The sequence below is a fragment of the Tupaia chinensis genome, unplaced genomic scaffold (assembly GCF_000334495.1).
Source record: "Tupaia chinensis unplaced genomic scaffold, TupChi_1.0 Scaffold000094_1, whole genome shotgun sequence".
In the NCBI taxonomy this organism is placed as follows: Eukaryota; Metazoa; Chordata; class Mammalia; order Scandentia; family Tupaiidae; genus Tupaia; species Tupaia belangeri.
This window is the reverse complement of record NW_006159556.1, coordinates 6111943-6139784: the sequence shown is the minus strand read 5'-3', so window position 1 is coordinate 6139784 and position 27842 is coordinate 6111943. Positions and strand designations below refer to the sequence as shown.

General features: G+C 36.7%; 1 protein-coding gene across 7 annotated transcripts in view; it reads right to left on the bottom strand.

The window, feature by feature from the left end:
* The window catches only part of WDFY3 (WD repeat and FYVE domain containing 3), a 258678-nt gene that overhangs the window by 78423 nt on the left and 152413 nt on the right, over positions 1-27842 (bottom strand). For 6 of the 7 annotated variants that reach the window (XM_014585831.2, XM_014585832.2, XM_006143286.3 and 3 more), the window contains 14 exons: positions 27151-27382; positions 25238-25398; positions 23970-24081; positions 22610-22800; positions 21265-21417; positions 17140-17213; positions 16895-17056; positions 14856-14950; positions 11240-11360; positions 10797-11014; positions 6539-6774; positions 5023-5157; positions 2769-2948; positions 935-1168 (listed from right to left, as the gene is read on the bottom strand). In XM_014585831.2, the coding sequence (XP_014441317.1) occupies positions 935-1168; positions 2769-2948; positions 5023-5157; positions 6539-6774; positions 10797-11014; positions 11240-11360; positions 14856-14950; positions 16895-17056; positions 17140-17213; positions 21265-21417; positions 22610-22800; positions 23970-24081; positions 25238-25398; positions 27151-27382 (2304 nt within the window). The remainder of the gene's footprint in view (positions 1-934; positions 1169-2768; positions 2949-5022; positions 5158-6538; positions 6775-10796; positions 11015-11239; positions 11361-14855; positions 14951-16894; positions 17057-17139; positions 17214-21264; positions 21418-22609; positions 22801-23969; positions 24082-25237; positions 25399-27150; positions 27383-27842) is intronic. The other variant, XM_014585833.2, reaches the window with a different exon arrangement.

Genomic DNA, 27842 nt, shown 5'->3' with positions numbered 1-27842 from the left:
TTATTTGTGTAATTTTTTTTTTTTTTTTTTTTTTTTTTTTTTTTTTTGACCAGAACAAGAGAAAGGGAAAGTGAGAAAGCAAGGTGCCAGGTCCAGGACTTGAACCATGGTCAGCCATGTGGGAATCAAGTTCTTTAACCACCGCACCACCTGCTGGCCCCCTGGATGAACAAATGTTAATGATTTCAAAGATGGTTAGTTCTAGAATCAGTAGTGAGGGACCCTGAGGCTTAGAGACACTTACTTTCTTTTACCGGCAGACTCATGTCATTTATCATTATTCTAAGAATGGGCAAGAGGCCTAGACATTTGTTGCTGTGGGGAAAATGTAACAAGCGCATAAGGAGCACCTACTACATGCAATGTACAAACTCAAACTGCACAGGATACTAAGAGTGATAATCCCTGGTGAGAGGGCTTGAAGTAGGGAGTTAAGAATAAGGAGACAATGCCTGCGACATCTACAGAAGGGTTGGCACCCTAGGCCCGTGGGCCAAATCCAACCTGTGCCTTATTTTGCAAATAAAGTTTTACTGGAACACAGCTACAACTATTCCTCATGGACTACATATGGCTGCTTTCTAGCTACAGTGGTGTAGTTGGATAGTTGGTGCAGAGATTGTATGGTCCACGAAGTCTAAGCTATTAACTATTTGACTGTTCACAGAAAAAATTTGCCAACTCCTGGAGAAAGGGTGATAAAAAAACCTATATTAGGGACATGCTTGAGGGAATGGAAAGAAAAGGAACAAATTAACAGGGTCTAAAGCGCATGTGGGATTAAAAACCTTCCATAGCCATGACATGCTCTGCCTATATATAACCCAGAAGGGTTAGAAATCTGGAAGGCATCTGACATAGACTTGCTTGGTTACTGACATTCTAGCTACAAAAGCAATGCAAAAGAGATGCAAATGAATTGCTTTGTCTTTACCTCCAACAAAAGATCAATTAGCGGAGTCTGCTTGCTGGCAGGGGTGAGACAGAGGTTGTCTATTATTAAGACCCGCATAAAGTCAAAAACGAACTTTTTGGCTGGGTGATTGGTCAGATACGTCTTGGTGCCCACATTGCAGTACTCTGATTGGCTCCTGTTCATCCCTGTGTCTGCTGCAAAGGCTTTAAATTCTTCCGCTGGAGATCCAACTTCATCATCGAGATCAGTCACCTAGTCAAGTCAAGTGGGAAGACATGCTAATCATATCAAATTTTATTTGACATTTTTACTTCTGTGTTTTCTAAAAATAAAATTGTAGCAGCAGCATTTTCCTCCAGCATCTAGCTCCTACTACGCCATTTGGTGAATTATTTCATTCTGCTTTAGTTGACACTGGCTTTCAAGGAAATGATCTGACGCCTTATGTGGTGGTTACTCAACACACAGCCCTTCTAACATACCTGCTCTGTGTTGAAGTATATGTCCATTGAGGATAACTGCATTTAAGATACAATTAAAAACAAACAAACAAACAAACAAACAAAAAACCAAGGATGACTATATTTGCATATTAGAATGCTACTTACTGAGAAAGCAAATGTTACAAAATTTCCGGTAAATATTCAATCTAACAGTAGTACCTAACAACTGATCCACTTTTTGCAGGTTGAAAGAAACCAGACAAATAAAGCAACAAAATTAGTGTCAATTTTGAATTAAGTGAGAGAGACAGACTAGTAGACAAATTATAAGAAACTAACATGAAAATGACATTGTGATATTATCGAGGCTCATTTTTTTTTTTTATCAAAAATGAGGATTGTAAAATAATAGTGAAGCTAGGGTGTCAGGTCGTGAATTATACTTGTTTCTCCTCTAAAAATCCCTACAATTTTAGAATGTGCATTTCACCTTTTGACATAGAGAAAAACTAATACAAAGAAGGCAGCTTACTGCAGGCCTGAGAGTACATTGTAGACAAAAAAAGAAAACACCACAAAATTCTTAAGTACTATGGAGAAATCGGTGTCTCTTGGGCTTGTTTTAAAGTACAAAAAGAGTACTTATTATATATATGACTATAAACTAATAATTTTGTTATTGTATTAGTAAGAAGTAAGAAAAATAAAAGTTGAGCACAAAATAAGAAAGGTTGAGTGGAAGAGCCAATTTATACTTAATTTTTTTGTTTTGTTTTTGTTTTTGTTTGGCTGTAGGCTGACAGAGGGAAACGCGGAGATAGAGAGAGGGGAGAAAACAAAGCGAGAGAGAACGGTCATGTTACAATCCCCTTTGCTCCATTTCTCCTTCGTTCCATGGTTCTGGGCACACATGTATACACACCTGGCAGTCAGATCAACCCAGCTGGCCGTGTGGGATCTGGCTGACTTGATCACCACGCCTCAGGCAAGCTCCAGACTTTATTTTTTTATAATCTTATAATTCATCTGTAAATATTAAATCAAGCAACCGTCTAATTTATGAAAACAGGAATAAATCTGGCTTGACTAGAGTTCTGTTATCCGATCAGAACATTTTATAACTACCTACCTATGATCACGTAAAATTAAGAATGGAGCAACAACTATTTGGAGAGAGAAATGACTAACAAGGAACATGGTGAACATAAAAAGGAATGAGAGCTGTTATTTTAGGGAAAGGAAAAGGAAAATATAGGGAACTAGAGGCACTAGACAATGAAGTAAGAGTTTGCGTATTAAATTATGAAACTGTAACTTGGTCAGAAGCTTAAAAGATTTGCAAAAAAAAAATCATCTAACCATTTCAACGGACTAAATCCAGTTCTGACATTTTCCTCCCCCGTTCCTACCATCTCCGAGTAAGGGCGAATGTTGAAGGGGAAGACCGTTGCTGCTAGTGCACACAGGAAATCGGGGCTCATCCACATGGAGGCAAGATCGGGAACATTGTGATACAGGTATCTAAAGAACTGCATCAGGGTCACGGGATATTCTCGGAGCCAAGATCCCTCTTCTTCTGATTGCCAAGGCTGTTACGAGGCCAAGAGAAGAAATATGTTAGAGAAACTGAAACTGCTAAAAATTACTTCAAAAATTCATTATTTGGGCTGGCAGGTGGCGTGGTAGTTAAGGGCGCTGGACTCCCACATGGCCAACCGCAGTTTGAGTCCTGGACCCGGCGGCTTGCTTTCTTGCTTTCCCTTTCTCTCTCTCTCTGTCTTTCCCCAGACAAGTAAAATAATAATAATTAATAAAATGAAATACTTCTTTTAAAAAATTTATTATTCACTGCTCTTAGATAACTAGACATATGGTTTAGAACTCTATAATCCATACATGTGAACAAACGTACGTGTACACAAATGCAAACACGTTCAGAGATGAACTGAAATGAAAACAGCCCCCTCCTAGAAACTGACAGGACAGACAGGATGTTTGTCCATTCATTGCAGTACTCACAGCTCAGCTGGCATGGGTCAGAGACTGTGATTACTGGTCATTATTACCTGAGTACTGTTGTACCAATGCTCCATCATGCACTATGCTGGAGAGTCAGGAGTAAGATAAAAGATGGAGAAGATGCTTCACCTACCTGAGCCTCACACTGTCACGTGTGCAATGGCAAGAGCAACACTCTTAAGTGTTATGTAATACAACAACAATAATGATCGAAAATTAACAAAAAAGGAATTTATCTGACAATGTGTATCTTTTAAAACCTGCTCAGAGAATTTTTTTTTGAGAGGTTTTTGCTATAGGGTGCATGTGCTTGCCAGACAGACAGAGAGACAGAGAGACAGAAAGTGAGAAATCACCCCCCAGGGGGGATGACCATGCCGCAATCCCTTCTCCTCCATTCTCCTCTTAGGATCTTGGGCTCACATGCACACGCGCCCGGCTGAGTTTAAGCCACTGGGTCCAGGACTCAAAACGCAGTCAGCTGCATGGGAGTTCAGTGACATAGCCATTACGCTAACTGCTGGTCCGCAGAGAATTGTTTTTAACTTAGATTTTTATATTTGTTTATAAGTAGGCAACAAGACAAAAATGCCAAAGCATTCTTTTTTTTTTTTTTTTTTTTTTTTTAAATTGCTAGAAGTATATGTGCTTGCTGCAGAGACAGAGAGAGAGAGATTAGGGGGAAGGAGGAGTGAGAGGGACCCCTCCTCCCAATAAGGGACGGTCACACTCTAATCCCTTTGCCTCCACCTTCCCCTTTGGGATTTTGGGCACACAACCCAGTCCGACTTGAACTATGCAGTAAGTCATGTGGGATCCAGTGGCTTCAAATATCATGCCACCACCTGGCCCAGAATTCTAAATTAATACACTTAACAGTAATGTTTTGTCTTAAATGTCATAATGATAGTTTTGACTAAAATTTGATTGTCTGGTATATGTAATTCACAGAGTCTAGGTTAATATCTCCTCTTACAACACAGTTTGACATGCATAAACAAATGAAGTCATTATTCAGAGTTATTTTCGTAAGGCAGAACTATATTATTTATTATTTACTCCTTCAACTCTCGATCTCTAAATTAGAAATAATCATATAGGAAAAAAAGAAAAGCTTGACACTATTTACATTTTTAACGTCTAAATGAAAGTGATTTTCAAAGTTCAAATAACATACTATTATAATAACATATACTGTAATACGTATTCGTTACATACTTTAAAATATACATTATATTACTCATAATAGTTAATAATTATACACTTACTATATACCAGATACTCTTGTGTGTGTGTGTGTGTGTGTGTGTGTGTTTTGGTATAACTCATTAAATTCTCACAAACCCCCAAGAGAATATTCGGTTACTGCCAGCATTTTAAACGTGAGGAAACAGGCACATAAACTTTAGTAGGCCTGAAATACCAGACGTTAAATCTGAATCCAGGCAAGGCTTCCGAATCCTGCAGCTTCCATCTTTACATTAGAGATCACGAAACAGAGAGACTGAGATTCCAGAGATCATGTAGCAACTAAATAGGTATGTTACCAAAGGGTTCCTCCAGGTGGAAAGACAGAAGCAAAAACAAAAAACACATCGCAGGCAGGAGAGCTATCGATAGCTACCAGTGTCTCAGTGCACTTACTGAATTCAGCATACTGCGGAGCATTCCCAGCAATAAAAAAGCAGCTTCTGTACACACATTATGGATAGAAGAGACCACGGTTCCACTGGAGGCAGGAACACCAAAGATAAATGTCCAGATAGAATCCAAATCAAACTGCAGAAGTGAAAGGTGATTAATAATTAGTCACTCTTCATTTTTTTTTTCAGTAGAGATCCTTATAAGCTCTAATCTAAACTTTTTTCAAAACTTTTTTGTAAAGGTGATAACACTAAAGACCTAGTACCCTACATTGTAAAACTATTATTTTATAAAGAAAAATGGAATATTATGAATCATCTTGCATCCTGTCTTAGGTACCTATGTAAAAACATTTCTTTCTACATTTCTTTCCAAAGAAAACAAATAAAAATAAAATACATGTTTACCAGCTAGGAGGTGAAATTTCAGAACTGATGATTTTAAGCAGAATCCTTTGAAAAAGCACATGTACTCATGTCTTTCCCATGATTAACACGGTTTTAATTTAATTTTAGATTACTCACAGGTAAGCATCGACAAAATACAAATTAACTTGAGAAGATCTGTTCATACCAGTTTTATATAATATTTTATAATGTGTATTTCAAAAAATAGCATGAGTGAACAAACCCTACTAAGAGTGACTCTGTCTTGAGGGCATAGACTGAATGTTTTTACTTAAAAGATTTTTTATCAACCACCTGAATAGATTAGAATAGCATTTGCCGTGAGAATGGGAGCATAGTTAAGCTTAGAAGCTAAACTCCTAAGACTCTGAGGTATTATAAACATAAGATATATATATATATATGTGTGTGTGTGTGTGTGTGTGTGTGTGTGTGTGTATGTATATATATATATATCCATAATAGTCTTAAATTCGAAGTCAAGTAAAATATTGCTCTTTTCCAAATCTGAATGTTATCTACCATTAAGGAACTAAAAAAAATTTTCCCTTACCAGAATTTGCACTCACAACCATGTTACACCCACCCAATTAATTTTGATATAAAACCCACTCACTTCTTTCTAGTTCTATAGAAATGAAACTATATATCTAGATAAATATCACACAACTTAAAAGAATCCCTTAGGCTACCATTAAAATACCAACTAAAGTCTTTATGCATATATAATCATACAGAGTAATCATAAGAAAAAAAGGCAAAATCGGGAAAAAAAGACTCCTTTTTGGGAAACTTTTAATATTATTTTTTATCCGACATCAAGTTTACATTTATTTATTTATTCATTTGTTTAATTTTAATTTGAGCTGGGAGGGACAGAGTGAGAGAGAGAGAGAGGGTGAGAGAAAGAGGGAAAGTGAGAAAGCTGGTCAGGTGGGGAGTCCAGTGCCCTTAACCACCATGCCACCTGCTGGTCCCCCAAATCAAACTTTTAATGCAACAAAATTGATGCTACTGACAACTGGTTTTACTGTGATTAACTCGTTATCCTACGGTGATTTTTTTAGAGTGAAAAGAATATTATTGACACCTTACTAGATAATTCCTACCTGGCCACCCTGCTTACATCGGCTGCTGATGACAGGCACACTGACCTGCAGGTTCTCAGGCAGCTCACTAACTGGCTGCTGCAGGAATAGCGCCATGAGGAGGAAATAGAGGGCAGGGACATTAGTGTGCTTAGGAAGGAGCGACTGAAGAACTGGAAAACCAGGAAAGTGACATGCATCCCGGTTAATTTCCCTGACAGTAGATCTCCCGCCAGCACTCCTGCCCACGTTGAATCCTGAGAGAAGAGGAAATATAACAATCAGTACAAATTTAACAAGGGATAACCAAGTGGCATTGACAAAGAGAGGAGAAATTGGTTTGTGTAACATTTCTATCCAAAACATTTATAACACAGGCCATTAGGTATTCAATTGCTGAATTAATCTTTTGGTGGCAAGTTTTCCTTTACCATCTGTTTGACGTTAGCAAGTTTGTTGGGATGCAGGTTTTGAAACATAGCTCAGAAAATCAGACACAAAAGTGTGAAAGCGCTTGTCAAGGTGATAAAATTTCCATCATGGAAAGAATGACCTCAGAAGAGCTCTCCATTGTGGTTTGTATTTCCATCAGAAGAAAGTGAAATTCAAGGGCCAGCCATGGCCTAGTGGTTGAGGGAGCTGGATCCCACGGCCAGTCACCTGGTTTGAACCCCAGTCTGAGGCTTGAAGAACACACTGGGCAAGTTGGCATGTGTGCCCCAAATCCCAACAGGATGGAGAGGTGAAAGAAAAAGAAATGCACAGGTGTGCTTGTGATTCTGGCTTGCTGCAGGGCTTACAGGAAAGTCATGGTATAAAGACCTGCACGGGTGAGGTCTCTTCTTTCTCTCTCTCAGGAAGGAAATCAATACTTCCATGTATATATGCACACATGTGTGTATGTGTATATATTTATTTACATATGAAGGGATTTCATAGTGCTTGTGGAAAAATGGGATTAGAGTAAAAATTTATTTAAAAAAATTTTAAACCCATGCACAGTTTTTCCAACCATAGGTATTTTCTGTGAACTTTTTGAAGATCCCTTGTAGATAGACAAAATTTAGACTGCTATAAAAATGTAACTTAAAAATATACTTATTATATAGATGATGTATTTCATTTGTCCTGAAAATCATGATAAACTAGTTAACCTTAAGTGATCTAGGGATTTAGAGAAAGACTTAATGAATAAGCAAAATAACTCTCCCTCACAACATGATCTCTGATCTGTTAGAAAACCACCGGGCAGTGGGATGATAAATGCAAGCGCACTGTGGCTCAGCCACCGCAGACTGGGCTGAACACTGGCTCCTCTAAAATACTCACACGGGGAGTGGTTGGGGCTTACTGATATGGCTGACAGCGCCAGTGTTTCTGTCTGTTCCCTCTGTTACAGACTTTATTTCAGTACCATCTAAACATGGTGATTCTGTCACTTCCAACCTAGGACAGGGCTCCGCACAGGGTGAATATCAGCCAGATTTTAATGGAAATCTTTAGTGAATAGCAACCAATGAGGAGTAATTGATTTCTACTCTGAAGCCATTTACATTTCAAATGGATATTCACATTTTTTTCAACTTCTTTTGTTTAGAATGAAGTAAGCATATATTTGGTAATACTATTCAGCATGAGAAAGGAAAAATTATGTCTACGTTGCTTTTAAATATTTCATCTTAATTTCTCAGAGTGATATGAATTAATCTTTTAAAGTCTGCTATTCTAATTAACAAATAATTGAACAGCAATTTACCAGGTTCTTTTTGGATATCAACTCATTTCTCAATCACCATGAAAATGTGAGTTAGAAATTGCTAGAATCCTTCTTTTGCAACACGGGGAATATGTAATTTGTTCAAAGCTATAAAGTTAATAGTGGTGGCATGAGGACTCAAAGCCTCACACCTCTATTTTCAAGCCTGTGAGGTTATGTGGTGTCCCTTCCCTTGTGAAGGACATTGCCACATTTCTGAAAGACTGGCCAGGTTAGGAAATTGGGCCGATTTTTGTTTACAATAAATGCTAAACATTTTTATGAGAATAAAAAACATCAAGCTTAAGAAACCAGAAGACATACAGTTAACATTTTACAGAGTAAATGGAAAAATAAATTTTAATTTTTTTATTAAACTGTAGGTCCTAAAAGAAAATCAACACTAGCGTTCTCCTTTTCCTTTCTAAAATTTTATACTGTTTTTTTCCTAGAAGTAATCTTATAAATATACTACTAGGAATTAATTTACATTCAAGTCACAGCTATCTGGAAAGTATTTTTGTAGTAAAATTTTTGACAAGGACGAATAAATATGAATAAAAAAACCAGCTCATCAGATAAAGGAGATGCAGAACCAGGTAAGATACTTTGTGCATGTCAGTATATACACGCCCATATGTATGTGTCAGATATTCAGGGAAAATTAAATTAAATGGGATCAAATTTAAATGGAATATCCAGATTTCTTTTTTGGAATAGAGCAGTATATGCAATATGTAAGTAGGTGCCAAGAAAACACAGACAAATTTTACGGCAACAAGTACTAAGGAAAGTGAGATATGGTAAAGGCACCTTTTTTAAATTTAGAGGAAAGAAGGTAAAAGGACAGGAATAAGAGAACATGGATTCCTGGCCATTATCAGTGCCTGGCCCAGAACCTTATGTGGTAATAGTCTAAAGTTCTAATTAGAGAAATTAATCCTGATTTATATTTGCTAGGTTTAACTTCAATATTTCCTATAAAATACAATTTGTATATGATAGATTATATACCTGTCCCCAGAATCATGAAGGCCAGATAAGATGATGTATGTAAATGAATTCTGCAAACCACAATGTAGTATAAGAATCTGTTACTCTAGTGTCCCTTTTGGCCTTCAGAAGAAGCAGTGCTGTCAATTTGCATTTGAAACTCACATTCTCAACAGAACTCAAATTCAATTGTGCCTTTCATTGTTTATTCTCTAGTAGCTCTTATAATGGTCAATAAGCTATATTTCCTGCTATCAAACTGTTTATCACAATCACATTTATATGTTATATGCCTCCCCAGTGTCCATGCAAAATAATAATCTATTTTTCAGAAGCTAGGAATATCTATAGTAAGAATTTAAAATGTATTTTTTAAAAAAGACAATTTTTACGAGAAATCATTTAACAGGGAAATGGAAATAGTATCACTTCTTCCTTATCACAATGTTTTTTCAATCATTTTTCCACACGTGAAATAACTATAATATGGTGCTGTGTTAAAAGCTCTGTCTTCCTGTCATTTGCTTTGATGTTTGAAAAATTAGTGGGCAGAACCTAGATATTGATATGTTTTACTTTGTCTTTTTCTTTCATTCTTTTTGTGTGTGTGTGTGTTTTTTTAATTTCAGAGAGTATGTGCATTCAAGAAAGAGAGAAAAAGACAGAGACAGAGAAAAAGGAAGACAGAGTGATAGAGAAAGCACATACCAAGAGAGCATGTCACGCCATAATCCCTTTCCCCCAAACCCTCCTTCCCATCGGGATCTTGGGCATGCACACATGTAACTAGCATGTTTTTCAAGCCACTGAGATGAATTTTAATCAGAGTAGACCATGTGGGATCCAGCTCTCCCTCTTTATTTGAATACATATCAATAACTTAAAAGTATGGCTTTTGGATCTGAGTGACGAGTGAATTTTGCCCTATGCCTTGACTTTCTAATCTGTAAAATGGGTACAATATTTACTACAAATCACAGTTATTGTGCAAATGGAATACATTATGTGGCAAGTGTCTAGTAGCCAGCACAGAGTATGTACTCACAATAAATATTATTACTGTTCTACTTATAATTTATTGAATATTTAATTACAGATCAAAGGATCTGTAAATACACAAGGAATTCCTTGAGTTTTTAAATCTTTATTTTTAAAGAATTATTTATTCAACTTTATTTGTTATTACTATTTTTAAATTTCACCAGAGAGAGAAGGAAAGTGAGAAAGTGAGTCTCCAGGTCCAGGACTTGAACTGCAGTTAGCCATGTGGGAATCTAGCACCTTAACCAAAAAAGCCACCTGCCAGCACCGAGTTTTTAAATCTTAACATTTCATCTCTGACTTCATTTTAATTCTCAATTTAAAGAGCCAAATATATGAAGACTTATAACAAGCTTTTCATTCCATCATTAATTAAAATTCATGACTCTTAATAGCTATCAGATAAACTGGAGAGTATAAAGTCACATATGACTTCACAACAAAATGCAACAGCTTATTTAAAAGCAACTCATGACTTAAGTCCCATACCTAATACAGTCCCGATTTTATTAGTTAAGACAGAATCTGTCTGTTCAAGCCATCCTCCACCACTGAGTCCTTCTTTAAACTTGATGAGAATAGACTGATTACTCAATAGGACAACGAGAATCCTCATGGCTGCTGTAACTGTGGTGGAATGCAAGTGTTCTTCCATGAACATCATGATCCAGTCGAAACCCAGTGTCTTAACCAGTTCTTCACAGGCTCTATTCAAAGACAGATGGATTTAAAACAAACAAACAAACACAAATTAATATTAGGGACTAGGATTTCAAATTTTTAAAAAAAGGACTAGGTTTTATTCTTGAGATAATATGAATTTCATGGTTTAAAAAAATAATTTAAAGTCAGTGACAATTCTTTCCCTGGTCAACCATGAGTTAACAATTAAGAGCAACTGGTAACATCAATTCTAAAAAGGTTTTACTTACTGCAAATTAATGCTTGTCTTTTCTTTAGATGTATAGACTAGTTTCAGCAATATATCTAGAAGTCTGTTCCTCAAAAGTATAAGATTAGCAGATATAAGACCTCCAAACTCTTCTTCAGTGCCTAAAATGAAAATAAACACATTAAATTCCTCTAGCACATAAACTAGGATAAAAGAGTCAACAATGTTCTTTGAAACCTCACAAAAAAAAGACCTTTTACAAAACTTTCTCCAGGAGTGCTTTCCACTAAAGTGGACAAGACAAAGGGTCACTAAATCACTTCTTGTTAGAACTCTGAAATTTGTTTAACATTTGACATTTTTCTTTTCTAAAAAAAGAATTTATTTATCTATTTATTATTTTAATTTCACCAGAGAAAAAGTAATAAAGCAAGTCACCAGGTTTAGGACTGGAACTGTGGTCAGCCATGTGGGAATTCAGAACCTTAACCACCACGGCACCTGCCAGTCCCAACATTGGGCATTTTCTAAACTAGTGCTAATAAACATTGTGAGTTCTATTTTACATTAATATTCCACTACTCTCTCCAACAGGAGGAAAATCAACAAATAAGGAAGGACCATGTAAAGGGAAAAAAAACCATTACCACAGACTTCACCCTTCCAAATTGCTAATTTCAAGTTTCTGTTTGAAAGAAAGAGCTTAGTGGGTCTCAAGGACAGCATTGGAAGTACACGGGCCTGCACAAGAATCTGCAGTTGCAGGTCTGGCTCTACTGTGGAAGAGCTGTGGGACAGTAAGTCACAATCCCCAACTTTCCTTTATTCTAGAACTGAGGCCCAGGCGAAGTTCACCCTGGTTATATACAGGTTGAGTATCCCTTATCTGAAATGCCTGGAGCCAGAAGTATTTTATGACTTCTTAGGATTTTGGAATAATGAGATATATTGGGGAGGGGCTCAACTCTTACAAACACTCCATTTATGCTTAGTATATACCACATATACAGAGTCTGATGGTAATTTTATACAATATATCTGTATTGCATGCTTTGACTGCAACCAGTCACATGTAGTCAGCGGTGAAATTTTCTCTTTTTTTTTTTTTTTTTTGGTGGGGGGAGAGGTTTTTGCTATAGGGCGTGTGCACTTGCCAGAAAGACAGAGAGAGACAGAGAGACAGAAAGCAAGAAATCATCCCCCGGGGGATGGCCACTCCACAATCCCTTCTCCTCCATTCTCCTTGGGATCTTGGGCACGCACACACATGCACCCAGTGTGAGTTTAAGCCACTCGGTCCGGGACTCAAACCACAGTCAACTACGTAGGAGTCCAGCAACATAGCCATTACTCTAACTGCTGGTCCCCAGCTATGGAATTTTCCATTTGTGGCATCATAGTGACACTTGAAAAGTTTCACATTTTGGGGCATTCTGGATTAGGGAGGTTTAATCTATACTTTTATATGTTTTCGTAATGTCAGAATATTATTACCTTTAAACTGTCTTTTAAAGCACTAATTTAGAGTCTTATTTATTATGGAAGTTTCGAGATTACAAGTAAAATGCCAGATTCTCACCTCTTCTAAGAGGCTAGACAGTAATTTGCAAATTGCCTTAACAAGACATACCATATAAACTAACATGCTCTAAGAACTATTTCCTTCCAATCCAAACAGAAAGCTAAAGTTCTCCTTAGTTTTATGTCTAGTTTTTATGATAAATTATATCTCGCTTAATTTTCAAATACAGCTTAAGGCAAAGACCTCTTGAGGAATTTCTAGGAAACGTTCCTTCGCTCAGAATGCTGCCTTATTTCACGGTATCACTCTCTTATGATATTTGTACTCCTTTGCATTGATTAATGGTCACTGCTCAGCATTATTCAAGCCACTTTTTTGGTAGGTGTGTATCCTGAACACTGTGTTTACTACTTGAAAGAAGAAACCACATTTAAATTTTTTTGGAACATCCTATTTTACTTGCTACAGTCTTTAGTCTATAGTAAATAAAGATTAAATGCCATACACTAACACAACTAGCACTGAGCTTCCAACTTTATTATTTCAAATGGCAATAAGATGCTAAAGAGAATCAGTCCAATAAACTTGGGGGATCAACCGAAAAATTAACTAATTTATATATCCCTATCACAGTGGGCACTAGCAAAGACAATTTTACAACACTACTGTGGTTATCAAATTCAATAGGCAGCAAAAAAAATAAAATAAAGACTGGAGAAATACTTCTTCCATATCTTTTTATATGTGAAATAAATATGTGACATATTTCCAATGATCTTGAAAGTGTATTTTCACTTTGTAATTCACATTTACTTGGCTTACATTAATTCAGAACTTAGAAATAATCTTTAAACATGGGTAAAATAACAGAAAGTCAAAAGCTTAGCTGTTGGTTTGGACAGCCTGGGTTCAAAGGTAGTGGTGTCATCTTGTGTATGTTTCTTTTCCTTTTATTATTTCTGGGTCACGGTTTTGCCTTTGTAAAACTTGTAATAATAGTACTTATTTCATAGTGTTCCAGCAAGGTTAGATAGAGCACTTAATAAGTGTTCAAAACTGTTACTCATTGAACTGATTGTTATTTTCTTCTTCAACAGCTAATGTGCTTCTCTGAAGAGATAACCACCATCGTTCCAAATGAAGAGTAAGTGTTGGTCAGGGGCCTTGTGTTCTGGTCATGAGTCACTAACGTACCCTGTGAATTGCAGTATGTCACTTAACCTCACTTTGAAAATCGTGACTACTTCACTTTCATTGTTCATGAGCATGGGAGAGAAGTGTGGAAGAGGGAACGGCCGGCATGGAAGAGAACGTCTTCACCAGGCTGCAACACTACAAAGGTGCTTCCTCTCTGTGGTCCAAGTGGATGGAGTTGTAAGTGTTTAAAGGAAATCATTTATGTGATAGGACTTAAAACAATGTAATAGGATAATAATGTAAACAATGCTAAACAAATGTTAGATGCTGTGAATTTAATGACAGAGGTCAATCTATGCTTTCCAAGTAACTCTCCTGTCCTAGATATATCATAGGAAAAAATATTGATACATAGAAAAAGTAGGGGAAAAGTATACATCAAATGAGAAAGGTTTGGGGAAAAAAAGGTTGTTTGTCATGAACCCAGGAAGTCACAACTTACCAAGTTTTTATATTATACTTACAAAATGATTCTAGTCAAATGTTCTTTCTCCCTATGATTACTAAATATTTAACAGACAAATGGAAATCATAGTAATATAAATACACTACTTTAGCAAGTATTGTGTTCCGAAGAGATACATTAATTTGGGAAATCAAATAATGTTCCAATTATACTGAAAGAGTTTGCTATTTAAAGGAATACTGCAATTAATATTCCCAAAATAGGAAAGATTTTTAAAGTAAAATTCACACCCTATTAAATTTCATAGGCAATGCTATAATCCTACTTATTATTGCAAGCTTGATATAAGACAAATACACCTGTGAAAGACACACACACACAAAAAAAAAACCAACAACAAAAAAGAGTAGTATAAGGAGAAGAATGTACATAATATTATCACATACAACTAAGGCTTCACTTGTGCCAGTGGAAGAAAGGGCATTGTAATTAGCCGAAGACCATTTTTCCCAAGCTCCAGAATCAACTCACCAGTGTCAGGCTTCTCTTCGTTATTTATTTCCATAACTACAAATTTCTCACAAACTGCAAATGTTGGCAAAGTAGAAGAAATAAACTGGCCAAACCTTTAAATAAAGGGAAAAAAATAATGGATTTTTATTTGTCCTCTGCCCCAAACTAGATGCAAAGAAACAAAAAGCAGAATAACATTTTTTATTTGAACTAACATTATGGACCTTTAGGTGATTATATTTGTTGGCTTCCTGACCATCCCCAAAAATGTCAAACAGAATTTTTTTTTAAATATAAAGATATATAGTTTTCTAGATACATTAATTCTTTAATGCATCCACCCAAATGATTTCAAAAACCAAACAGCATGATCCAAATTAAAATATCCCAACATAGTCTGTATGGATCCACTGTAGCCTAATCATTAAGAACCTAAGATTCTGAAAATTCAGATAGGGTTAAAATTCTGGCTCTTTCGCTTTTTAAGCATGTGACTTGGGGCAAATGGTTCAACTTTTCTATGCCTCTGTTTTTTCATTTGTAAAGTAAGGGGGAAAATTTAAACTTTGCTAGGTTTTGGTAAGAATTTCAGCAAAGTGATCATAACAATGCTAGGACAAAATTAACCTTCTAAATAAACATCATTGATGCTGATAAATCTCTAAAATAATTCTTAAGCTATAGTTTTAAGTGATACTAAATTTAAAAAAGTTTTCAAGGCAAATGCGCACAAAAGTAAGTAATTTACGAAGTACACAGACTAGAGATTAATCTGTGAATAATTTAATAAATGGGTATGCTTTCACCTGCGATCCCTTAGAGAGCACATGAAACGGGGTGATCAAGACCAATTTAAACAATTCTCTAGTTGGAAAGTACGTTAACTAGGCAGTAGTTTTCTAGATAAATTAATTCTTTAATGCATCCACCCAAATGATTTCAAAAACCAAACAGCATGATCCAAATTAAAATATCCCAACATAGTCTGTATGGATCCACTGTAGCCTAATCATTAAGAACCTAAGATTCTGAAAATTCAGATAGGGTTAAAATTCTGGCTCTTTCACTTTTTAAGCATGTGACTTGGGGCAAATGGTTCAACTTTTCTATGCCTCTGTTTTTTCATTTGTAAAGTAAGGGGGAAAATTTAAACTTTGCTAGGTTTTGGTAAGAATTTCAGCAAAGTGATCATAACAATGCTAGGACAAAATTAACCTTCTAAATAAACATCATTGATGCTGATAAATCTCTAAAATAATTCTTAAGCTATAGTTTTAAGTGATACTAAATTTAAAAAAGTTTTCAAGGCAAATGCGCACAAAAGTAAGTAATTTACGAAGTACACAGACTAGAGATTAATCTGTGAATAATTTAATAAATGGGTATGCTTTCACCTGCGATCCCTTAGAGAGCACATGAAACGGGGTGATCAAGACCAATTTAAACAATTCTCTAGTTGGAAAGTACGTTAACTAGGCAGGCAGTTTTTTTTTTCTATTTCCAGTTAAGATGAAGATTATCATGTGACACCAAGAACATTACTGGACAGTCCATAAATATGCTTGAAACAATTTTTCATATTGGAAGCAAAATAATACCTCATATAAAAAGTCAATATGTAACAATAAAATATCATCTGTATGAATGACAGACCATACAGAAAAGCCAGTGGCATGCCTACTATGAGTGACTGTGTGTGTGTGTTTGTGTGTGTACATACACTTAAGAATTAGGAGGATTGGGGAAGTAGGGTGGGGACTGAGAATTCTTATACTGAAAACTTATGTCAGGCCAATCAATCTCAATGGGTTAATAACCAGCATATCTTTTCTCACCAATACTCCCTCACTCACTAGTGGCAACAACTGGCTTTGCTCTGTAAAGGCAAGATATGGAGACTTGTATATATCCCATGCCTTACAAATATCTTTTAATAGTATTAAAAGCACGGGTGTTATATGGGCATGGGAGACAATTACATTCATCTCATTCATCTTAACCTTTTTGGTACTTTTATTGACAGCTAATAAAAAGACAAACACACAAGTTTTCAGTACCTGAGCAGATCATTGCTGTTGGGAAAGCCTTGCAGTAAAAAACTCAGCACATTGCTGATAGCAGCAATGGTAGGTTGGGATAAAGACATGTCTCGAAGAGTCAGCAGCAGCTTTGGGATTAACTGGAATTCCCTCATTAATTTGGCATTCTTTGAAGCCTCACTATAAGAAAAAGAAGATTTTATACTTTGTATTCTCATCTTTTCTATAACCAAGCAACTAACTATGTGGATATTAACTAATACCTGGACTCAGTGAGTAGTTCAATAAAGTGTTCAAATAAAGAAAGGTGAAGTTCATATGGTGCATGAAGCCAGACCTATAATTAAAAAAAAAATGAACAGAAGTATTATCAAGATTAGAAAATACTCGGATACTCAGAATGACAATCCAACAAACAAATATGGCACATGAAATTTATTTCACTTTTATAATTAATTGAATGTAACCACTTTACTTTTATTTTTTAAAGCCCTGTAAAACTGTGTGAATATTGGAGAAAAATCAATCATAAATAAGCCAAAAACTGACCAAACTGATGGAATTATCCCACTTCTACAAAGCTATTATAAAAATGCTCCATATGCTCAAGAATGTAATGAAAACATGAACATAATGAAGAGAAAAATGGAAGATAACCAAACCCCTCAAGCAACATCTAGACTTGAAAAATAAAAATACAAATGAAAAATACACTGGTTGGCATTAATAGGAGATTAAAACTGCAGAAAAATGATTCAATATATCCAAAAATAATAGAAATTATTCAAAATAAAGCATATAAAAGAAAATATGGGAACCAGCAGTTAGCGTAACGGCTATGTCGCTGGATTCCCACGTAGTTGACCGCGGTTCGCGTCCCGGACCTGGTGGCTTAGAACTCACGCCGGGTGCGTGTGCGTGCGTGCCCAAGATCCCAAGAGGAGAATGGAGGAGAAGGGATTGCGGCATGATCATCCCCCCTGGGGGGGTGATTTCTCGCTTTCTGTCTCTATGTCTCTCTCTGTTTGTCTGGCAAGCGCATGCGCCCTATAGAGAAAACCTCTCAAAAAAAAAAAGATGAAAAAAAAAGAAAATATGAAAAGATATGACAAGATACTGCGTGAGTAATTTGTGAGACAATACCCAGCAATCTAAGACATTGTAATTGGTGTCCATGAAGGGAAGGAAGCAGAAAATATAGTTTAAGAAATAACAGGTAAAAAATTTCTAAAATGCTGAAAATGACAACTCACAGATCAACAAACCCCAAGCAGAAGAAACAGAGAGGACAATGGAGTGACTGATGCCTATAAAGTGTGAAAACAATAAAAAGAGTCGACTAGAAATCTATGCTGTGTAAAAGAATCCTTGAAAAGAGAAGGGGGGGAATTTTTTTTCAGATGTCAGAATTCATCCCAGCAGACCTATCCTAAAAGAAATGTTAAAAGAATTGTGCCAGGCAGAAGAAACATATAACATAGAAATTTGGATTTACATAAAGGAATAAAGAATGCCATAGATACTATAGATATAAGCAAATATAAATGAATTCTTAACATATGTTGTAAAATAAGTAATTACTTAAAAGCAAGAATAATACAAACCATTATGGAGATTATAACCGTATAGAAGAAAAGGTACGGCAACAACAGCACAAAAGGCAGAAAAGGAGAATTGGAAGTATTCAGTTGCAAAGTATTTACAAGGTATAATAGTTTTCAAAGACAGATCAATTTGCTTTTGATGTATTTTATAAATTCTTGAACAGTAACTCAATTTATTTTTTTTTTGAGAAGTTTTTGCTATAGGGTGCGTGTGCTCACCAGAAAGACAGAGACAGAGAGACAGAAAGCGAGAAATCATCCCCTGGGGGGATGGCCACATCTCAAACTCTTCTCCTCCAGTCTCCTCTTGGGATCATTGGGCACGCATGCACAAGCGCCCGGCGTGAGTTTAAGCCACCAGGTCCGGGACTTGAACCATGGTCGATTACATGGGAGTCTAGCGACACAGCCATTACGCCAACTGCTAGTCCCTTGAATAGTAACTCAAAAAGAAAATGTATGCTATTACAATTATTTTACTTATATTTCTTAAATGGCTATTCTAAAAATGGAATAAACAGTGTATTTATAGTTCACTTGTGGTTTGGGGTTATTAGGGATGATGCAGGAAGCTAAACAGTGAGAAAGTACTAAAACATGAAGCCAAAATTTGTTAAGTAACTACATTTCTGACGTTTGCATATTTGTAATAGATTTTAATCAGAAATCTGAAACTCAAGATAATCCATGATTGACACATGTCAGTTACCAGATGAAAACAATGTTAGCTTGAGCTAGGTAGGTTTCCTTAGTACTCCCATAATGCTACCTGCATACCTTTATGTGCTTTCACAAGTTTTTAATTGTCTGTTTCTATGTCGTTCTTTTTCAATAGACTAAATAAATGTCTCGAGGAATGGACTCTGCCTTTTATTCTCACATCCTTAGCAACTAATATAGTGCTCAAAAATGCCCAACAGATATTTTTGTTTGTTTGTTTGTTTTCTGAAATGAGAGGTTTGGGTATTAAAACTTTGACTACAGGGGCCAGCTGGTGGCACGGTGGTTAAGGCACTGGATCCCACAAGGCCAACTAGTGGTTCAAGTCCTAGATCCAGTAGTTTGAAAACATTCCAGGTGCTTGTGTATGTGTGCCCAAAATTGGGGAGAATGGAGAAAGGACTGTGGCATGACCATCCTCCCTGGAGGGGGACCCTTCACTTTGTCTCTGTCTCTCTTTGGTGAACACACATGCCCTAAGTAAAAAATCTAAAAACATACCTTCACTACCAAGCTGAGCAGGGTGTGCTTCACTGTGTAGGAAAGGGAAATTGCTTGAAATTCTTGAAGACGTGACATGATTTTGCCTTTGAAAGAATGAGGTCAGAGAGGAATATGGGCTAGCTTAAGGAAGGGAGGAAGGAAGTGTTACTTATCCCTATATATAAAAGAACTGATTTGGGCTTTGATTAGGGTGTAAGCAGAAGAGGTGGACTACACGAAATGTGAAAGTAGCATCTACCTCACTTATATTGGGCTGTTTATAGACAGAGATGAAACAGGAAGCCGAGTTTTCAATTTCAAGCCCCAGTGACTAGGAGATTGGTGGAGTTATTAATAGAAGCAGTGAAGTTAGAAGGAAGAACTAATTTGGGGAGAAATGTTAAGTTCAGTTAAGGTGTTGCTGGGACATAAAAATGGAAATGAGCAGGAAGTTAGAAATAAGGAGTAAGTCTGGGATCCAGATGTCAAGGTTAGAGATTTGGATCTGAATGGAGCTGTGGGATGAGGCAGGAGTCCAAAGGAAAGGAAACAATCACAGGAAAATAAGAACAACTGAAGATAGACATCCTTACATAAAATAATGAAACTTCATAGCCAGAAAAATAATAGAAAAAACAGTGAGAAAGACAATATGAACCAGGTTAGTGATGACTCAAAGCAAGCAAGAGAAGTAGTAATTGCAAGAAGAAGTAAACAGATTATCGAATGCCAGTGAAAGCTGTGCATACTGAGAACAGAGTGCAGGTCACACGATATTATTTAGAGGGATGCTAATAACGGGCTTCGAAAATACAGTTTTAGTAAAGCAGTTAAGCCATACAGTCTGTCTGAATTCAATAAAAACAACAACAAAACACACACACATACAAATCCCCAGAGATTACAGTATTTATAAGGAAGAAGAGTTGGAGCCTGGACAACCCAGTTAGCAAATCTTAAGTGCTAGGCACAAAGACAAAAAGGAAAAATTCTCTCTGTACTCATAAAGTGCATAGATCCTACAGTTTTGCAGGGATATGTTATACATTTAGTATGTAGAGACAAATATGCAAAGTGTTGTGAAGAAGTTAAATGGATAAAGGATGTAAGTGATTACAGAGTGCCTTGAGAGGACAGGGTAGAAGCTGCTATGGACGAAAAAAGAAACTAGAAATAAAAATGTTGTTTTTATTTCGGCAAAATGAATTACGCAGCTGCTATTAAACAAAATTACAGGTACAGTTCCTATTTACTTAGGAAAGTTGCTATCAGAATTGTTTGATGAAAATATGTTTGCCTCTCATAATATCAGTAGCACCGACTTAGCCAGTTAGGTAAATGTATTCTGCCATTTCACTTCTATAATATATAATATTTGTAAAATGGAATACTCTTGGGGAGAAGGAAATCTACCAACAATCTACTTTCATATTTCACTACATTAATATTAACATCAATATCATGACATGACAGAACTTTAAACACATTGTAGAGATGACAAATAGTTTAACTCTTTCCTTTATACAGAATAAGCAACGGATTCATTTACTATACATTACCAGTCAGCATTTATATACGTACTTCGAAATCACAAAGAAGGTCTTGAAAAGCAGTTGAATTTGGAATGATGGAGGTCTCATGTCCACTATCAACAGTTCCCACCAAGGAAAAAGTTAGATGGAGAATGTGGCTGTTAAGAAGGGAACGTTTCTTCTTAAGCAGCATTGCTAGCAACTATAAGGAAAAAATATCAAACTCCTGTTGATAAATCATTATTATGTATATCATAAATATAAACCGCCACATACAACACACCAGAGACTCTTATGTAGAACAATTTCTGAGACGTCTAAGCTTGTTCCTATACTTTTTATCACAAGATGACATTAGAGAAAATCTGCAAAACAAAGTCATTTTATTATCCTACTATTAATATATCCCACTTTTATATAAACTCTCAATTTCCATATAAATATTTAAATAGCTATTGCTATCATGTGCATATAATTTCATACTCTTTTTGTCTACATAATTTTTTCTTTTGCAATGTAATCTTCATAATTATAATTTTAAAAGGCTGAATTACATTCTTTGGACTGGTTATAGTATAATTAGTCATTCTCACGTTGGTGGTACATTTACATTGCTCTTGTTTTTTGTGATTAAACACTGCTGTGATAACTGTTAACAAACACTTATCAAATGGTATAATTAAATCTATACAACACAACATTGTCAACAGTTTATTCACTACCAGTGAATAGCCAAAGTTGTGAAAAGGCATTTGTACTTCATCTAAGATAGAAGGATTTCATTTTGCTCCTAATAGTTGTCTCTCTTCTTACAAGTAACATTCTGATGATATCAGAATGGTACAGATGGTAGATATATGAATTCTACATATTTTTAATTCCACTTAAAATTTCAGGAAGAACAATGGCACACTTATTCTGTGGTAGCTTTCACATGCCTGAGTAAGGGAGGTAAAAGATGATGGGGGAGATGGAGGGGAGTGACCAGGACAAGAGGGATCACTCCCCGGGTTCTAGCACTGATCTGGCAGTCTGGCTAAGCAGGGGATAAAATGGCCCTATCTGATTTCATCCCATTTTTGCAGACAAAAATAAGATCTAAATGAATAACCATTGTCCTGAAAATATACTCAAATGTATTAAGGTCATACTGAACTACTGGAGCCTAACTGAATGGATTTAAGTAAAATTTGGTGAGATCGGAGAAAAAGAATAAATCAAAATAAATAAAACAATTCAATTTTCAGTTGACACATTAATTTTAATAAAAATTGCTAGCTTTTAAAGTTTACTTGGACAACAGAACTCATACAGAGTCTGAAAAAATAGAAGTAATCATGAAAATCAGAACACGTTTTTGGTGTGAAGTGAAGGCGAAGCTAATGGTTACAAACCTGGTAGCCCTTGATTCTCTCCATTTCTTTGCTGGCTAGTGGGTTACTCTTGACCACACAAACCAGGGCCTTGACCGCTGCATATAACCCTTCCACATCAGAGGCCATGGCCACCAGGCCCAGGATGGCTGCTGCTCCACCAATGTACTGCAAAGTAGTGGCAACAGGCTTAGGGACAAATGTTCTTACTCCTGATTAAAAGACAGTGAAAAAAAATTAAAATAAATTCCCCAAGTGAACAAGAACTAAATAAGTCATCTTAAGAAGTTTTTAACTAATTGTAAGTTTATTTATTATGTATTTTAAAAAAATTTTAAGAGAACTTTTTGCTATAGGGCGTGTGTAGCTCGCTGGAGAGACAGAGAGAGACTGAGACAAAAAGTGAAAAATCGGTCCCCAGGAAGGATGGCCATGCCACAATTCCTTGTCCTCCATTTTCCTCTCAGGATCTTGGATACATATGCACACACGCTCAGTGTGAGTTTTAAGCCACCAGGTTCAGGACTTGAGCCAAGGTCAAGTGTGTGGGAGTCCAGCAATGCAACCATTATGCTATCTGCTGGTGCCTATACATTTATTTTTTAAAAATATTTTGTCCTAAAACAAAAACTTCTTTTTTTAGGTTTACTTATTTCTTCCATGAGAGAGAGAGAGAGATGAGAAAAAGGAGAAGGGTACCTAAAAGGGTCTTCACACCATAATCCACCCCCTAGCCAGCCAGAATAATGACCATTTACAAGCCCGGAGTGCACAGAGAGACACTGGGATGTGAATTTGGGACCTTCCCATATAGTTTCAGAATTGTGGAGTGTTGTATTGCTACTGTGCAAGCACAGCCGGCCATACGGCCTGATGGTCATTCTTTAAGAAAACAAACAAACATACAAACAAAACCAACAATGGTAGGATTTGGGAGAAGGCAATAAATGCTAAGTATATACTCTGAGGAAAGTTAAAGGAGAAAGTAGAGAAGAGCCAGACTTTGGGCTGGTCCTATGGCCTCATGACTAAGGGGGCTGGATTTCACATGGCAGACCATGTGAAATCCATCCTGACTCTAGTGGCTTGAGAAACATGCCAGACACATGTGTGTGCATACTCAAAATCCCAACAGGATGGAGAAATGGAGAAGGGACTGCAGTGTGAAAAGCACTAGGAGGTGTTTTCTCTCCGTTGCTCTCTAGCAAGTGCATTCTTCCTCTGGCAATTAAAAAGAAAATCTAATATTTTTGTGTGTAATAGAACACTACGGGTCAGCACTAAAATATATGAACTTAAATACCACCTCTACAGTGAGGAAAGTGAAAGCCAATTTGAAGGCAAATATAAGGCTTGAAACAACAAAGACGATTTAACTCACCTAAGTAGCCAATCAGGGTAGCCCCAATTGTCCGTGCAGGTCCATTCAGATGTCCTGCCGAATTGTGTATCAACTTCACAGGAGTGGCATTCTCATGAGATGAAATGCCTAACTGAAGAACAGGAAATGAAAATATTGTAATTATAGAGGAACAGTCTCAACATGATGGTCAGAAAAGAAAGCTCCCTCTTTCCTCCTTTCCTGATTTATTTTTCTGCAGAGCACTCATCATTTGTAACAGACTTTATTATTAGGTTATTTTTGCCTGTCTGTTGCACCAGAATATAAAACACAACAACAAAACAAAAACACATAAAGACAGGCATTTTCTTTTTACCTACTGCTGCGTCCTGAACCAAGCAGTGCACAGCATATAGTAGGTGACCCATTAATAATTTGTATGGTGGTTAAGGTGGCTGGATCCCACATGGCCGGCTGTGTAGGTCTGGATTCCACATAGCTGGCTGTGTGGTTTGAGTCCTAAGCCTGGTGGCTTGAAAAACACATGCTGAGTGTGTGTGTATCCAAAATATTGAAAGGAGGGAGAAATGGAAGAAAAGGGATTGAGGCATGCCTGTGTCCCACAGCAGGGAGGTGCTTTCTCACTTTCCCACTTTCTCTCTTCTCCCTTTCTCTCTGGTGAGCATAAATACCCTCTGGCAAAATTTAAAAACAGACAAGTAAACAAAAAAAAATTGTTGAGTTAGTCTTTTATTTTTTAGAAAGAATTTTGTTATAGGGTACATGAGTTTGCTAGAGAAACAGAGACAGACAGAAAGGGAGAAAGTGAGAAATCACCCCCCAGGAGGATGGCCATGCCTCAGTCCCTTCTCCATTCTCCTCTCAGGATTTTGGGCACGTATGCACACGCCAGGTGTAAGTTTCAAGCCACTGAGTCTGGGACTTGAGCCTTGGTGCACCAAGTGGGAGTCCAGTGCCTTAACCACTAGGCCACCTGCTTGCTCTGAGTTATAGTCTTAAAAATAGCCTTTTTTCCCTAAAGTTCAAATTCTTAATGATAAATATAAGTATCACAATTGATTCAAATCATATTTATAACAAAAATTTTTACATTTCCACACTAAGCTAAATATCTATGTGTGTTCTTGCTTAAATCAGAAGCAAAATAAACCAAATAGAAATGATGCACAAATTGAAATTCACTAATTTTAGCCAACACTTATATTTGGGTGGTAGCCATAAGGAGGCCCCGAAATTTTTTCCCAGTAAGAAGCAGCCAGAGTTTACCAGGAAGTCATTCTGCCTACCTGCTTGGCGATGGCTTTGCTATCCAACTTGTTGTACACTTTCCGGATCCTTGCCACTGTTAGGGAGGACACAGAGAGTGCATAGAGGCCAAACGACACCTTTTCCTCTGGTACCAATGACACAGGAGATGGCACTACTCCTTCAGATTTTGCATCTTTACCTTCAAAAGAAGAATAATTCTTTTAAAAATTCTCAGTAATTCTTCTTGTCCTAACATAGGTTTTCTGTTTGTTTGTTTGTTTTAATTTATTAATACTTTTAATTTGCTATAAGTCACATGCACTCACTGGAGAGAGAGAGATGCCAAGTCCAGGACTCGAACTGTGGTCGACCATGTGAGAGCCCAGTGCCTTAACCACCACATCACCTGCTAGCCCTTAACATAGGTTTTTATATTCTCATTTTCAAAGGAATGAAACTGACAATCTTTCAAACAGAATAAGGGATCTATATTTTAAAATGTTTTTATTTTTAGCTCTTCATTTATTGATTTAACTAGAAAATAGGAAAAATCATCTAAGTCATAGAGCTGTACATTCCAAATTTTACTCTCAAAACATGTTACCACTTTCTATAATGTTAAGGAAGAGACAGGGATTAATTATTTAACAAATTGGAACACACTTACTTCTAGGTTCAAAGGACAAATAGAATGAAAACGACAGAGTTTCTATGGGCTGTGTCTCAGCAGGTCTCTGCTCCAGCAGAAGCCCTCACATAGGCTTTTCTCTCTCTCTCCTTGTAGACAACATGGTAGAGTACTTAAGAGCAGCAGTCTTGGAGCTAAAAGGCCTGAGTTTGGATCTTACTTCATCACTCAAAGGCTGGGCTGTGTGACCTATATGTCTCTGTGCCTCAGTTTTCTCATGTGTAAACCAGTAAGGGTATTAAAACAACAGTACCTAACTTAGTGTTTTCAGATGAATAAATACATAGGAAATGCTCAGACAGCTATGTCTGTCATGAATCTTATTTGGCACATAGTAATGCTCAGTAAGTGCTAGATCCTAGTAGATATTACCTAGATCAAGACTATAAGTGAAAAGACAAATAAATTACAGGAGCAGCAGATGGCGTAATGGTTAAGTCACTGGACTCCCACATGACCAACTGTGGTGGTTCAAGTACTGGACCTGGTGGCTTAAAACTCATGCTGGGCGTGTGTGCATGCCCAAAACTCTAAGAGGAGACTGAAGGAGAAGGGATTGTGACTTGGCATTTCCCCAGGAGGTGATTTCTCACTTTTTGGCTCTCTATCTCTCCCTGTATCTTGGGTGGGCACACATGCCCTATAGCAAAAAGAAAAAAAAAAACTCTGTGAAAAAAAAAAAGAAAAATTACTAAGTAATAGAGTGATTATTATCACTTACAATACCTTTGTTCTGTCTCTTCTAAGACACTTGGTAGAATCAGAACAAAGGAATGGAAGATATCATGTGGAAGGGCACTGGTAGCTTATGATCCTTTCATTTGATTCTAAATTTCTTAGAGGAGAAAGGACAATAAAAAGCAAATTGTAGAAGTAAAAGGTTGAGGAAAAATGATGTCAATCAGTCAAATGTAGAGAAGACATGTGTGGGTTTACTGGATCCATGTGATCTTCCTTTAAGGAGGGAAGCTACACTGCTTCATGTAATTGGAAAAATTACAGAAACAGAACAGGGTTGAGATTAGACTCTTGCAGGCTATGTACCTACCGTATGGAGCCAGAAAGGCATAAAGAAAAAGAATCAGGAAAATGCAGTATGAACAAGGGAGGACATTTCAAATAGGAGTGTTCAAAAGCCTCATAGTGAAGAAATTAGGGAAGTCCTTTTTCCTAGATATACATATACAACCTAGTACACACGAGGCCTTCCATACTACAGGAGTTAAGTTTCAGACAACGGTAAGAACTAAGAACATTACTCACATGGCATACACACGGCCTGAAAGCTTCCAACATAATTTGGTCCGAGTTCATAAATGGTAGTAACATTTGAAGGAGGTAAAACTTCTTCTAGAAAATGAGTGGGTCCCAGGCGCCAAACCAGCGAAGCAATCTGGCGTTGGGCTGGTGGAGTACCAATGTAGGCATAGACTGTGCTCACTACGGGTGGGTTTGCAGAACCGGAACCCCCAGGGGTACTGTGAACATAATGAAGCTATAACAAACACAAAAGCCAAAGTGTGAGATGTGAAAACAAACTTTCACCAAGAACATAATTACTTCAACATGTACATGTATATTTCATTATCCCAAGAACATAACTTTACAGATTCAGTCAGGGCTGAGAAATGTCAGGGCAGGGAAAGATTTTTGATGGTTGAAAATGTGTTGTTCAAGTCTCTAACGTGGATTATCTAATGCTAGGAAGAGCAACGAACAACTGCAGGCATACTGTCACTGTGTGTTGGTTTGCCTATCAAATCTCTGAAGTTTTAGGGTTGATATAAAAAAGAGCTTCCCATTATGGAATCCAATTGGTCTTAAAATTAACTATGATACTTTTGATATAAGCCAATTAACTAAAATTACTGATGAAAAGGGTATGTAGAGATAATACTCTGAAAATATTAGAAAAATAATTAGAAAAATGAATGCATAGTTTATACACATACATT